The sequence below is a fragment of the Sipha flava genome, unplaced genomic scaffold, assembly GCF_003268045.1.
Source record: "Sipha flava isolate LNK unplaced genomic scaffold, YSA_version1 261_pilon_pilon, whole genome shotgun sequence".
Classification (NCBI taxonomy): Eukaryota; Metazoa; Arthropoda; class Insecta; order Hemiptera; family Aphididae; genus Sipha; species Sipha flava.
The window spans coordinates 42,196-56,884 of NW_020272923.1; the positions used below are offsets into that span (position 1 = coordinate 42,196).

At 28.0% G+C, this 14,689-nt stretch overlaps 1 protein-coding gene across 1 annotated transcript; it reads left to right on the plus strand.

The window, feature by feature from the left end:
- Positions 1 to 2,268: 2,268 nt before the first annotated feature.
- LOC112685001 (branched-chain-amino-acid aminotransferase, cytosolic) lies at positions 2,269 to 13,837 on the plus strand. Its single transcript, XM_025556747.1, has 8 exons — positions 2,269 to 2,325; positions 2,875 to 2,955; positions 4,557 to 4,787; positions 7,250 to 7,480; positions 8,756 to 8,944; positions 11,502 to 11,616; positions 12,089 to 12,243; positions 13,115 to 13,837. The coding sequence occupies exons 1-8, from the start codon at positions 2,269 to 2,271 to the stop codon at positions 13,346 to 13,348; spliced, it is 1,293 nt and encodes a 430-aa protein (XP_025412532.1). The 3' UTR covers positions 13,349 to 13,837.
- The last annotated feature ends 852 nt before the right edge of the window (positions 13,838 to 14,689 follow it).

Here is a 14,689-nt window from a genome sequence, read left to right on the forward strand (position 1 = left end):
TTTTATAGCATATTACAGCATTTTTAGAAGTATATTTTGAAGATTTTTTGTGCATATAAATCCGGTCCCTAATTATAAACTATATGTCTCGCTCTAACCACTACCGAAAAATAATCACGTTGGATTGAAAAATATTTTGATATTTTAAATTATGTAATTATACTGTAGAATAATGCTAAACCGCTTATTATAAGACAAAACAACATTATTATCTGTTCATAACGCTCTTATTATTAAATTATTTTTTATTACATTATATATAATGATATAAAGCTTTTAAAAATTAGCATTCTAATTCTCTGACTATAAATAATTAAAACATATCTTTCGTAATAGATATGCACTTTAAAAAACTATGACGTTAAAATACTTAATATTTTCATTATTTTCATCAATAATTATTAATATTGTTTGTATTTTCATGTTTTTCATTATGTAAAAGCAATACCATATTTTGTAACATTTCAATACGTAAGTAGGCAATAACGTTTATTTATATTATTAATAAATATTGAAAAGTAACTAATTTAAATGGGTAGGATATTTAATAAAATAATATCAAGATCTTCTTCTATACAGATTTAAAGGACATATCATTACCACCTATATACGTAAGTCTGATTATCAGCTATCAATTAGTTGTAATAAAATAGAAATAATCAAAATGTATTGCTATTGTAGTATATTATAAATAATAAGAAAATTAAATTGATGATAACAAAAACAACTATGTTTAAACATATTCGAGAAAAAAATGTCTACAAAAAATTTGTAAAAACTGTAAATATTATTGAAAAATTATGAAAAATTAGATATATTGAATACCTTGTATGTAATTTTTTTCTGATCTGTAATAATATTTTAACATACAATATTTCCTAGAAATACTTCCATACTCAAAAGAAAAGCTTTTGCTCAGAAAAGAAGAATATGTATATAGAATCTTCTATAAATATTAATATAAAATTATATATATATAGATTTTATATGCTCTACTGCAATTCAAATAGAAGATTTAAATATCTAATTAAATATGTCTGGAAGTATTTATACTCTAAAAGGCTATTATTACAAATAAACAAATGATTAACAAATATTTTCTAAATGCTCTAACTCAGCGGTTCTCAATCTTTTGAGACAACAACCTCCTATAATATCACTAATATTAAGAATGCCTCTTTTAATGATAACATTAAAAAGCAGTAATAAATTAATATGCATAATATAAGTTTCTTATTGGCAATCACTAATTTTTAGAATGCCACTTTTAATGATAACATTAAAAAGCAGTGATAAATTAATATGCTTAATACAAGGTTCTTATTGGCAATCCTAAACTTTTATTAATTGTAATTCTCAGTAATAATTATCATAATGATACTTTCAAAAATACCTTACTAGTTTTTTTTATATATTGGTGACCCCCAATTTTAGAACCACTGCTCTTACGAATATACTGTAAACTTAAAAAAAAATTACAAATACCTCTTCCATTTCATTAGTATTATACTAAATATAAATACATACATTTCTTTTTTCATTTTTTTTAATTAACTTTAAAACAAATTGTATATATTGATTTAATTAATAATTTACTCAAATACTTTTAAGTATGATCTTAAGTAAATCTTCAGTACTAACAAGAAAACATTCCAAAACTTTCATAAGGAAAAGAGAAATAAAAGAAAACCCGTTAAGTAGGTCAATTTAAATGTATACACTAAACAAAATAGGAATTTATTGGATCGGTTAACAAGAAAACTTATACAACAATACTAAACACAAATTGTTGAACGTGTATATTATTTACTTCAAAGTTTAAATGAATACGATTTATTTAAATCTGATTGATTAGAATGATATTATATAGCGAGATGTTGATTATAAACTTAAGATAATATAAACCGATGTGCCTCATTTTGAACATATTGTCATTAATTAATAATTATATATTATTGAACTTAGGTGATCTCTTCATTGAGGAAAATTCTTGATACTAAATTTAATAAGAAATATATTGTAATCTCTTCCACTGGCCTAAAAAATTATTAACATCGTACACACTCAATTAAAATAACCGATAATGTGTATAAATTACGCTGATTATAAATAGTCGATTTATTCCAATTATTGTAAGAAATCGTTTTCAGTAACCAGTTATTGCTTCAGCAATACACATTGATATTGTATCAACAGTCAGAATTATTCAACTGATAGTAATAATCATACTAATAAAATAATATTTTTTTCAAATAATTTTTTTTAAAAATGGCGTTTACTGAGACTTGTTTATCCGTAACACAAAAAATGTTCAAACAAAAAAAGGTAAGCTTGAAATTTTAAGTTAATCATAAATTAATCAAGATATAATATATAGATATTTATTTTCTACTATTCTTACAATTTTTAATTGTTGGTTCATATTTAATTTTTTTGACTCCTAAATATTTATTTTTTTTTTTTGTATTGTAATATAAAAATACTATAGGTGCTAAGATATTAATAATGAAATATTAGATATTTTTTCAAACAAAATTTGCAATTCAAAATGACGAAAAATCTTTAGCAGTGATATATTAAACACTTATAGTATCTGTATACAAACAAAATAACGGTAAATATATAATTTTATACCGATCACAGAAAATATTTTCAAAACATTAATGATTTTAAATTAGCAGAAAGCAGTTGATAGAAATCCTTAAATAGAGATAACAATTAAATTTAAACAATTTCAGTATAAGAAATTAATATTAGGATATTAACTTTACATTCATTTTTTCTAAGATTTAAATCTTTGTCCTAACAAATTAATCCAAAATGATATAGTAATTATTCATTTCAGATTAAAATATTGATTAAATATCGTTACAGACTTGCAGAAAACTATATAGTATACAACATCTATTGGCTAAAAGAAATCGTTCAACTGTATCACAAAACGAACCGGAAAAGGTACACCTACTTTAACATTAATATCATCAATCACGATTTATTAATGTGTTGTCTACGCACAAATACATCGAAGTGCAATACTATCATTAAACAAATATTATTAATCTAAGGCCTCGTAATGTAATATCTATCATATATACCATTACATATTTTTGCGTGAAACGAAATCTGTCAAAACCAAAACTGACGTTTAAAGAAATACAACGAAAAGTTCATACGTTACATTTATTTTAACAAATTTTAAAACGGAAAATTAACAAAATTGTAAAAATCGCCAAAGAAATATTATTCTTCTACTTCATTCTTATCGTCAACATCTTAAACTATTATTGCAAATGATTAACATAAATTATTTCACCAAGACTAACCTATAGCTAAAATACTAACAATTATTCATATCTATAATCAAATTACAGAACATCAAAATGATATTATGTACTGAAAATAAATTCAAGTTAAGTGTAGATATTAATTAAAAGAAGAAAATGCTTCAATATTTTTATGAAAAATAATATAAATCGAGAAAAATTATTGGGGCCATATATTTCTGATTTAATTTTAAAATGAATTTATGTAAACACATTTGTAAATATTAGAGCTAACTAAAAAATATATTAATATAAATGATATGACCTTAATATTACATATATCTATATGTTATAAGTGTACTAAGTAATAATTGATAATAATTTCGTAAGCGCCTTATTTTATTTTTCCGGAACATGATATGAAATATATTTGGATTTTGGAAATTTTTGATTTATTTTAAGTCTTACAAAAACGAAATAAATTTTCGCTATTTCTCAATCAACTTTAAATCATATTTTAATCTCGTGACCACCTATAATAGTTATCAAATAAAAAAAAAGTTGTAATATTTTTCAACTTTGACTTAATTCTTTGTTCCGTAAAAGTGTACATATGCATCCAATAAAAACAATATTTCTCCATTTGTACATGTAGCAATAAAAATTATCTGACTATACTATCTTTTAATAGAAATTTAAGAAAATTATTTCCCGTAACAATGCAATATGCTATATAATAGGAACTAAGAAGTGTATAGTGAAATTAAACTGTTAGTTGGTGTATAACATATCGTAATACACGTAAATTAAATTAATTAAAATTTAAAATAAAAATTATAGTTGTCCTAGGACAATAATTTTGGGTAACACGGAAAAATTGATAAAAATATTAATTGGAAACTTTTTGTTTGGTGAATATATAAACTGACATATCCGCTATAGCAGTGATATGTAATATTAATAATATGGTTAATAATAATATAATATGTAACTTATATCGTCAACTAAATCGTTTTTTGAGAAGTCTACTTTCAATAATTTAAAATAATCATTAATTATAGCTAATACATGTAAATATAATATAATATTATAACATGGAATACATATATATGAACTAAAAAAAAAATAAATTTAAATCGTTAAATTGAAATTTATAAATTGCCTACAGTGAGAAAATTTAACATTATAAAAATAAGTAATGCGAATTATAATATGCGTCAAAAAATTTTGATATTTCTTCATTTTTAGCTATTATTATATTTTTAACATAAAAGTGTTTTTATTATATTTCAGTGCCTGAAGCCAGATATTGACATCACGCTGTGCAAATCTTCAAAACTTAATGATAATTTCACAAGTATTCTAAAGAGTGGTGCTCAAATTAATTTTGGTACTATATTTACAGATCATATGATTAAAATTTACTACGATAAACATTCAGGTGGATGGCAAAAACCATACATCACCCCTTTGGAACATCTTAGCTTACATCCTGCAGCCAAAGTACTCCATTATGCTACCGAGGTAAGAACAATTGCTCTTATATTATATTTATAATTTTATCGATCAATGTAAAAATATTAATAATGATTCTAAATAAATGATTTTATAATATACAATTTGCAAACAAATATGAATGGTTTACCGATTTACATTTGTATAATATATTATAGTACATTATTATTTTATTAAATATCAATGTCAAAGTAAATATAATTTCTATACATATTTGCAATGTTAACGTTCAATAAGTGTTAAGAAAAAATGGTAAATCATATGGAACATAACATAAAATAATGATTTGGATCAAAAACGAAATGCATACCTAACAACTTACTCAAATGATTAACAATTAAACAAATTTAAGTTTTTCGTACGTTTTTAAAACAAGTATATTCTTTTTATAAATTTAAGTTAAAATTAGGTATAAACCGGTTACTGAGGTTAAGTGTTTCACTTAGCTCACTTCGATAAAATTTAGAATTATTACATCATTACTTTAGCCTTTAAGTGGCTCGTGTATTTTAAACTCTAAAGTAATTATTAACAATAAAACGAATCTGTTTGTACGCCTACTATGTACTATGTAATAAAATTCAGATAAAGAGCGGTTAAATCGAATTCCCATTATTAAAATAACTGTTCATAATTTATCTTTTGCATGTTATATTAGTTAAAGTTAATTTATCAATATTATTCATCCGATAAACGTCCAATGTTAATTTTTTTCAATCCACTTAGTGTCTATTATTATATAATATGTCATCATATCCAAGTGATATATGTACCTACATAAAAGTCTAAAATTACATAAAACTGCGAGTCAATTATTCCATATTGTTGAAATATAGCACCTTCAATCAAAAAATAGAATAAATTAAAATTTTAGAAAAATATTCGAAAATAATATAATGCACATAAAAGGTACAAATCAATTCAATTTCTGCGTATCATTTAATCAATTTCATACATTTTTTATTCAGTTTTCAGACTTTTACGAAAGTAAAGTAAGTTCGTAAGTATAACAATAGTTATTTCAAAAAAAACTATATACCCCTTGATCTACGATAATGATCTAACTGACGTGTTTAATTATAAATATTTTTAAACACGTAATACTAATAATGGACACGAAAACATCACGATTTTGATAAAATGCTTAATTGCAATATGGTTAATATAAATACAAAAAACGAATAATATTAGTAGATAAGAATCATGTGAAACGATAAGCAAAACACGATGGGCACGTATGCTCACAATGTGCGTCATGGCTTTGATCAGGCTTGAATCTGGCTAACTATTGGCAGTCGCACAAAAATTGTGTGATGCAAAGATTTGACGTGTGAAAAATGTAATCGGATCTAATATAAATGTATAATTTGAAAAAAATATTTACTCAATAATTTTATTTGAATTTTTAACAGCATAAAAATATCCTTGCTAATTACCTACTGCTACAAACCAAAAACATAATACTATATATTTATCAATAATCAATGCGGATTTAAAATCTTATCACGATTTGTTCGTATAAATATGAAAAAATTTTAACTGTGTATAATATTGTTGCAATTTTGACAATTTTAAAACTTTGAAATTAATATAAAACCGATTCTGATGAGAGCTAATATATACAGTTTAAATTATTGTATTTTTAATTTTACATTTTCTTATTTATTTGTTATTTTAAAATATATGTTCCTCTTTTTTTTTCTTTTCTTTTTTTTTTTTTTTTTTATATTTTTTGATACCATTACAACAGAAAATTGAAAACTCTTATAGGTACTACTCATTATCTATGCATAATAATAATATTAAAAAAAAAATTTTTATTTCAAAAACAGTACGTTGCCAAAAATGATCTCAAATCAACTTTAAACATTTCTAATAGTGTAAATATTTTTACACCTTACGGGTTGTATAAAATGTTAAAAAACAAAATAATAAACTGAACAGACTAACTTATTTCAGATATCCAGATCTTGCAGTGTATTATGTATAAATAGCAATACGTCATAATGTTTCTCATGCACACATTGGATGTAGAACACGTTGCAAAATAAACCATAAAAATGTTATTGAACCAATGATCTACGAACGTTGTGTACATTAAATCAAAGAAAATGGTTATTTTATCCATGTCACTTTGATCTCACGAAAAATAATAATTGAATTTAATAAAATATATAATACTATACGAGTAACTCTGTCTACCTGATGGTTCTAGATCAGTGGTCGACAAACTTATTGAACCTTTGGGCCACATTCACAGATTAAAAAGGGTTCACGGGTCAGAAAATACAAACAATTGATATGATATTCAATTAAATTTCTTAGTTTTGGAATTGAATACGATCTGTAAAAAGAGAAGTGTGGGTCGGATGCAGCCCGCGGGCCGCCAGTTACCCAACGCTATTCTAGATATTATTTATGATAATGCCTAACGATGATTATAATATGTTTCGTATCTGAATACTGCACAGGTTTTCGAAGGAATGAAAGCGTACAGATCAGTACACGGTCAAATGAACATGTTCCGACCAGAGCTCAACTTGCAGAGGTTAAACGCATCAGCTAAACGAGTAGGCCTACCAGAAATAGACCAAGATATCCTACTTAAATGTATCGAACGTCTGGTGTCCATCGACAACGAATGGCTACCCGTATCCGCACCATTCAGTTTATACATCAGACCCAACCTCATAGGCACAGAGGTAAGTGTGATTCGCTGTCAGGTGGAATAGAATATTATTAATAATATCGCAATAATCGCGTGGTTGGTGTAATCGAAGGATCTGGTCAGAGATTCTTCTCGTTCTGTGCAAATTAACGGCCGTCCGCCACGAGCGCAGCGCTAGTGCCGTATAACTATAAATTGGCAAAATTGGCAATAGCAATGTAGGGGCACATTTGAGTTAAATTAAAATGGTTTATTTATTTATTTTTTTTTTATTTTAAACGTCAAAATAAAATTCACCTAGGATGTCATGGAGGATAGTAGTTCGCCATTGAGTGCAGTGCAAGAGTCAGCGAGAACTGTACTGATTTCGAGGTTTTCTCTCTCGCAATCACGTTATTATTATGAACACAAGTCGAGTTTCACAGTTTAATCGAAAAAGTATTGTCTCACCAATTTTTGTACAAATCTTATGGCATGCGTGATTCTTTAAAATTAATATAATTTTATCTTTGCCAACATATTTTTTGAATTTGGAATATTAATTTCGTAAACAAAGAAAAATTTAAAAAAATCAACTTTCAAAATACCATTTTATTTTTGTATAATCCATTTGATTGAAAATCAGTAGCGTGTTTTATAAAAAAAAAGATTTTAAAAAATGCACTTCATTCTATGTTATTTTTTTCTCTTGGCGAGATCTAATCGATTATTTTTCTATGATCTAAATTTTTTAAAAAAAAATTTAACTTCGTATATTTCAGCACAAAATTTTAAAGTTTCATTTTATCAATTTATTAACCTTAAAACTAGTACTATAACTTGTTCGTACTCTTTTAGACCTTTAAGTACCTTTTAGGCACAGCATACTGAGGCCGATTTCAATCATTTATTCACCTCAAAATTATAATACAACATCTTAATCCCTTAATATTTAGCACAGAGCTAAGTTTTTTTTACTGATATATTATTCTCGTTCTCGACATACCCAATTGGTAGAAATAGTAGCTTATCCTGAGGCGGAATTCGACATAGTATTACAACAATATTAATTTCTATACGGTTTTGCCTGTAATATTATGCTTTTGAAAAATAACACACGTCACACAATTTTTTTTTTTACCGTTATTTCAGATCCAATGTTGGATTATAAATACTTGTCATATGATACACACAACTCCGTATCAAAATTATATTTTAATAGTATATAGTACAGCATTCGCACTCGTGGCTTCTTCAACATTTTTTAAAAATGAAACATTTTACACACACGTATACTGTTACTATTTTATCTTATTTTTTTTTCCTGTAGGGTGTATTAGGAGTAGCAAACGCAGACACAGCACTTTTATACGTAATTATGTGCACAGTGGGACCATATTTCTCGAGCAAATTCAAATCTGTCAAACTGATGGCCAACCCAAATTTCACCCGAGCTTGGCCTGGTGGTTGCGGTGACTTCAAATTAGGCGCCAACTATGCCGCCACATTATACCCTCAAGTAAGTACACGACACCGACATGTTAAATACATTTAATAAACTGTATATTAATTGTATATGGTATACTTCATTTAGGTGTAGAATTATAGATATTGAGAAAGAATCTAATATATTCCAACTAGTACTTAGGCTTGGAATAATTGTATGCATTCATATCAATACCTATGTAATATTTCTCAGTACTATATTATCATATGTCTGGACTAATTGTATATATTGAACTATAAAGTATGAATTGGAACTGTGCCTAAATACACTAATACTTTTTAAGTATAAAATTAAAATAATTGAAACAATTACTTCAAGCTTTCAATAATTTAAACTACGTATTAGATTTTTAACATTATATTAAGTAATAATTCATAGTATTAAAGTGAGAGCAATTAAAAAAAATCAATCGTTCCACGTCTTATTACCTATACTATTCTTTTTTACCGTTTCTAATTTGATATTGTTTAAACATAAAATTGCTTCATTAAATTGAATTTAATTAGCTCACATCATATCACGTTTGTTAAAAAAACTATAGTATACAATCCTAACTAGAATGTAGATTATAGCAGATAAGAAAATAAAATTATACAGAATTTATGTCAATGCCGTTTAAACATCTAATACATTCGTTCTTTGAATCTTTTATGATTTTCATAGAATTCTCATTATATATGTATAATAGGAAAACAATTTTTAACATTAAATAAAATTGATAATTGTTGTAGTAGTGATTAGTAAATAATGTAGACGATGACAATAATATAATACTTATATAAGTTTAAAGCCCTTTGATCCTCAATTGTTGTTATTAGAGTTCAATATTCGATCTAATAATAGACAAATACAGCATATCAGAGACATCTTGATCATAGGCGTAACTTGGAGGGAGGGAGGGCAAAAATATAATTACATATTTAACGAAAAGGATGCCGAGGCTAAATGCTGCTTTACTACCTACATATTATTGTATAAAATTATTCATTTTCTAACATTATGTTGGATAAGCGAACATTTAAAATTAAGATTTAAAAAAAAAAATATATTATAATCATAGCTATAACCAGCTATTTTGTATTTATTTTAAAACAAGGTATGTTAAATATCAGATGGGGCACTGCCCCTCCTAATTTTTTTCTATGGGGAAAATTGCCCCCTTGCTTCCCCCCAGTTTACGCCTATGATCTTGATCATGAATTTTGTAGTTCACTGAACTACCAAACATTTTGGAGTGGGTGTCATTTTAATAGGTGGGGACTTGGTCTTGGCATCTAGCAGTGGTAGGTAGTATAAAATTAATAATTTAATAAAAATTAGAGAAGTTTTTTTACCTAATATGACTTTTTGGTAGGTGGGTGGATGGTATTAACTATGCTTAAACCACTAACTGAAAAATGTCAAACTGCCAATCCAGCATAGCACTGTTATGTTTCGAGCAACAAAAAAGTACATCATTTAAAGTTATACTAAGTATTACGTAAATAATACTAATAAGTTAGGATCATTAACTGATAAAACGAAAATTTAAACTTGATATAATGATTTGTTAGTTATTCCAGCTAATTTCTTAATGTTTTTGTGAATAAAAAAAATATTTTCTCGAAACAATATATGAAATACATAATAATTAAGTACTGTTGTTATCATAGGCGGCATGGGGGGGGGTGAGTCACGAGGGAGCAAACTTATCATTTTGCCCCCTTCTAAGTTAAATATTATTTAAACAATTTTTAATTTTTATAAAATATTTATGTTAAAATTACGTTTGTACAATTCTTCTTCTTCTTCTTTTTCTTTTTCTTCAGCTTAAGCTAAAAGTCCTTGAAGGACCTGAGCTGCCACAAGTAAGCCTCTCCATCTTTCCCTGTTGAATGCTAATTCAACAGACGGATTCATATCCACAAGTTGAATGTCCCTCTCCATGGCATCTTTCAATTTCGTTCGTGATCTACCATAATAATTTTATATAATAATAATATATAATATAATATATATCATGATAATTTATTATTTGTACAATTATATAAGAATATTATTCCTCATGTTAAGTCAGATCAATATTATCAATATTACCATAAATTAATATAAGCTAATGCATTAATGTACTATTAATGTATTAATCAATGTACATTAATTAAATATACAATATAGTACATTTAATCAATGTTTTAATCAATACTTTTAAGACACAGCATAAAATATTACATTGATATTAATTAATATATTTATCGTCTTATCAGTCATCATACACATAAGTAAGTAAGTAAAAATGTATAACATATATATATGTATATATATATAAGTTGAATGTTAGTAGATTTTTAAATCGGTCAGTAAATTGTGATTAATTTTTGCCCCCCCCCCCTCAACAATAAGAACCAAATGCCACCTATGGTTGTTATAATCTAGTATACGCAAAGGTTATAGGTATAGATTCAAATGTCAGAACAGTACATTCACGCAGTTAATTCATAAAATAATTACCAATGCATTTTAAACTTTGTCGACTTTATTAAATTGTACAAAAACATAAAATATTTATTGTAATTTTTATCTCCAATTACAGGAATTAGCATCGAAATTAGGTTGTCATCAGATGTTATGGTTATTCGGCGAGGACCGACAGATCACAGAAATGGGTGCAATGAACGTGTTTATTTATTACAAAAATAACAATGGCGGTAATTCAACAAATTATAATATTATTATATTTTATGGGGTGACCTAACTTATGTTAAAGCTCAGCCGATTTGACCGGGAAAATGAGATCAATATCCGTGTCGACCGAATCCCTTGTATAACAAAATAAAACACTTGCACATCCTTAATACTGGCCTGTAAACATAATTGTATCATACGTTGACGCTTTCGTTTGAAAATCGCGTTAGTATTTTCCACGTTTCGTGATCATCGTAGTGCAGGTTACACCCCGAGGTCTTTGCTAATCACTACGTCCTGTTCATATAGGTATAGCGCATAAACTGTACCGAAAGTTGTCTATTATCCTAATTCAGATCCAAAGCTACGAGGATGCTTGAAAATATATGAAATTACTTTTTTGGATTAAACTGCAAACTATAAACACATTAATTCTTGGTCGTTTTCAGCAGCGTTGTAATTACATTGATTGTTTTGCGTTACGCATTATTTCAGAAAACGTATTGTCCACGCCTCCGTTGAACGGAATGATATTACCAGGCATCACAAGACGATCAATACTGGAGTTGACAAGAGAATGGAACGAATTCCATGTCGAAGAAAAAACTTTCACAATGGACGAACTAATTGAAATGAACAGAAACAACCAAGTAAGACCACGTCAACTGTAGTCAGAAAACATTTTCTATCCATCATACACACCTACCAAGTACACTCTCTATATAAGTACTTCGCAACCATTCTACATAATCGTTCGAATTCGAATTCAAGTGGGTGGGTGGATACAACCAGTGGTGGCGTTACTCACAATAGGGTTTAGAGTGTCTCGGACCGAAAGCGCCCTATTTCCTTCTACTCTTGGATAGTAAAAAAAAAAACCTATTCGGAATATCCGCTATTCGATAGATATATTGTACTGAGCTCGATCGATAACTTGCATTTGCTGTACCAATACGCAGTGCTGGTTAGGGAAAAGGAGAGCAAGTGGATATGCTGTTGGTACAAGGATGCTCCTACATGAACGTACCCTGCGTTTCCACCTATGTTTGAGTGCTTCATTATTATCAGGGCGTCAAATCTCCTAGATCCCAGATACTGCCAGCACGTAATATTATGTTAGTCCGGCGAAAGCCGACCAGATGTCACCGCCGATTGAAAACCGTCCCCAAACAACCACCCTCCTCCAATTAGAGGTGGAACTAGGAATTTTTACGCCCGGAGAAAATGTTAAGATTACGCACTATCACAGACCAATAATCAAATATTCTTATCGAGAACGTTTTCTACCAATTGATATACAATCATACTTATTGAATTTTAACCTAATATCAGTATTTAACAAAGTTAAAAATATCAAATTATTTGTGAATAATAACAAAAATTACACCTTCTAAGATTTTACGCCCGGGGATGAATCCCCGTCTTCCACCCCTAGTTCCGCCACTGCCTCCTACAGCACGAACACTTAGTCGACACGCAACGACCACTCGCGTTCGCTCATCGGATTCGATTTCGTTTCAGATACTCGAATTCTTCGCGGCCGGCACCGCGGCCGTCATCAGTCCGGTGTCGTCCATATTGTACGAGGGCAAGGACATCGTGTTGCCGACCATGGAACAGACGACGCCGCTGTACCAGAGGCTGTACGACGCGATCACCGACATACAGTACGGCCGAGTACCCCATGAGTGGTGCCGAATAGTGGACGAAAGGCCACATCTGTACGACTCTCGGAATTACAAATATGCCAACTGAGGCGTTTAGTCGTAGCAGTTGCGGTTCGTTGATCGTGCGCGTAGATCGACGACGGCGCGTACCAATAACCGTAAATGTGACACATAAGTTGGCATCCGCAAACGTTTGCAATTTCAAACCGGTTTTATTGTTCACGAAAAAAAAAATTTAAAAAAATTATAATATCTGTACGATACATTTCGAGGGGGGGAATTCAAATTGCTAATAATTAAGTACAATTAATCATCATTAATCGTGGCAATAATGATTGGCCAACAGTACCGATAATGTCAAACACTCGACAACATATTATTTTATAACAGTATTATTTTTACAAGTTGTATATGGAGAGGATTTATTTTTTTCATTACCACTCGTTGGCGTCCACGAAGAACAACATTACACGTGATTTTTGTACTTTTGAATTTCAACGATGTCTCCCGAATATATTCCTAATTTGAGAAATGAATACACAGATAATTGTTTCCTAATAAACTAGTGCCCACGCTATCGGTCGTTGTATTATCTATTGCTCGCTTTCAATGAACATCGCACACTGCTATCCTTCGACATCAACAGTACCTGCAAATTAACATCAAGATCGTGTTTCTTGAAAAACTAAATTTTTATACTTTGAGGAACTCCAGTTATTCTTCAAGATTAACTAATTTATGTTTACCTAAACTATTTTAAATTACAATGTGTTTAATTACCTACCTTTATTTTGTATCCATAATATATATTTTATTAAAAACGATTATAAAAATTCGTACAGCATCATATGCTGTATAATATGTATATTATGTTTATTTTATTTATAATAACTGAACAATTGTAATTTTTTTTTTTTTTAAGTGTTACATGAAGTCATTATATTGGCTTGAATGCTAATAAATAAGGTGTTTATGCGCTAAAAAATTACCAAATATAGACAAAAAAAAATAGTATTGTAACTTTTAAGTATTTAATTTATTTATTTACAGTTAAATTAGGAAGAAATAGTATTGCTTTGAATTTTTTTTTATTGTCATTAAACTTGTAGTCCGTTGTCCGAAAGGACAAATTTATTTTAGCGCGAAAAATTAATTTTTACATCAACTGATGTTATTGGAGCATACTTTAAAATACGAGAAAAAAACATTGTGAAATCAATTTAAAAATATATTTGCTTCAAATACTTCGTAAATTTTAACGGTTTTAAAAAAAGTTCGAATATGTACTAATATATGGATTTTTATTTTTATAAAATCCCAATATATATATATATATATTTAAAACAAAAAAACCATAAAATATGCAAATTTATGAGTATGTTATCATTAAATTGGGTGAATAGAAAAAATATGCAATTTCATATACATC

What these genes read in the sequence shown, in the direction of transcription:
- LOC112685001 (XM_025556747.1), top strand. Translation starts at nt 2,269, where the DNA reads ATGGCGTTTACTGAGACTTGTTTATCCGTAACACAAAAAATGTTCAAA. An exon ending in CCAACCTCATAGGCACAGAG is followed by an intron (nt 7,481 to 8,755) that starts GTAAGTGTGATT and finishes TTTTTCCTGTAG; the next exon opens with GGTGTATTAGGAGTAGCAAA. An exon ending in TTACAAAAATAACAATGGCG is followed by an intron (nt 11,617 to 12,088) that starts GTAATTCAACAA and finishes GCATTATTTCAG; the next exon opens with AAAACGTATTGTCCACGCCT.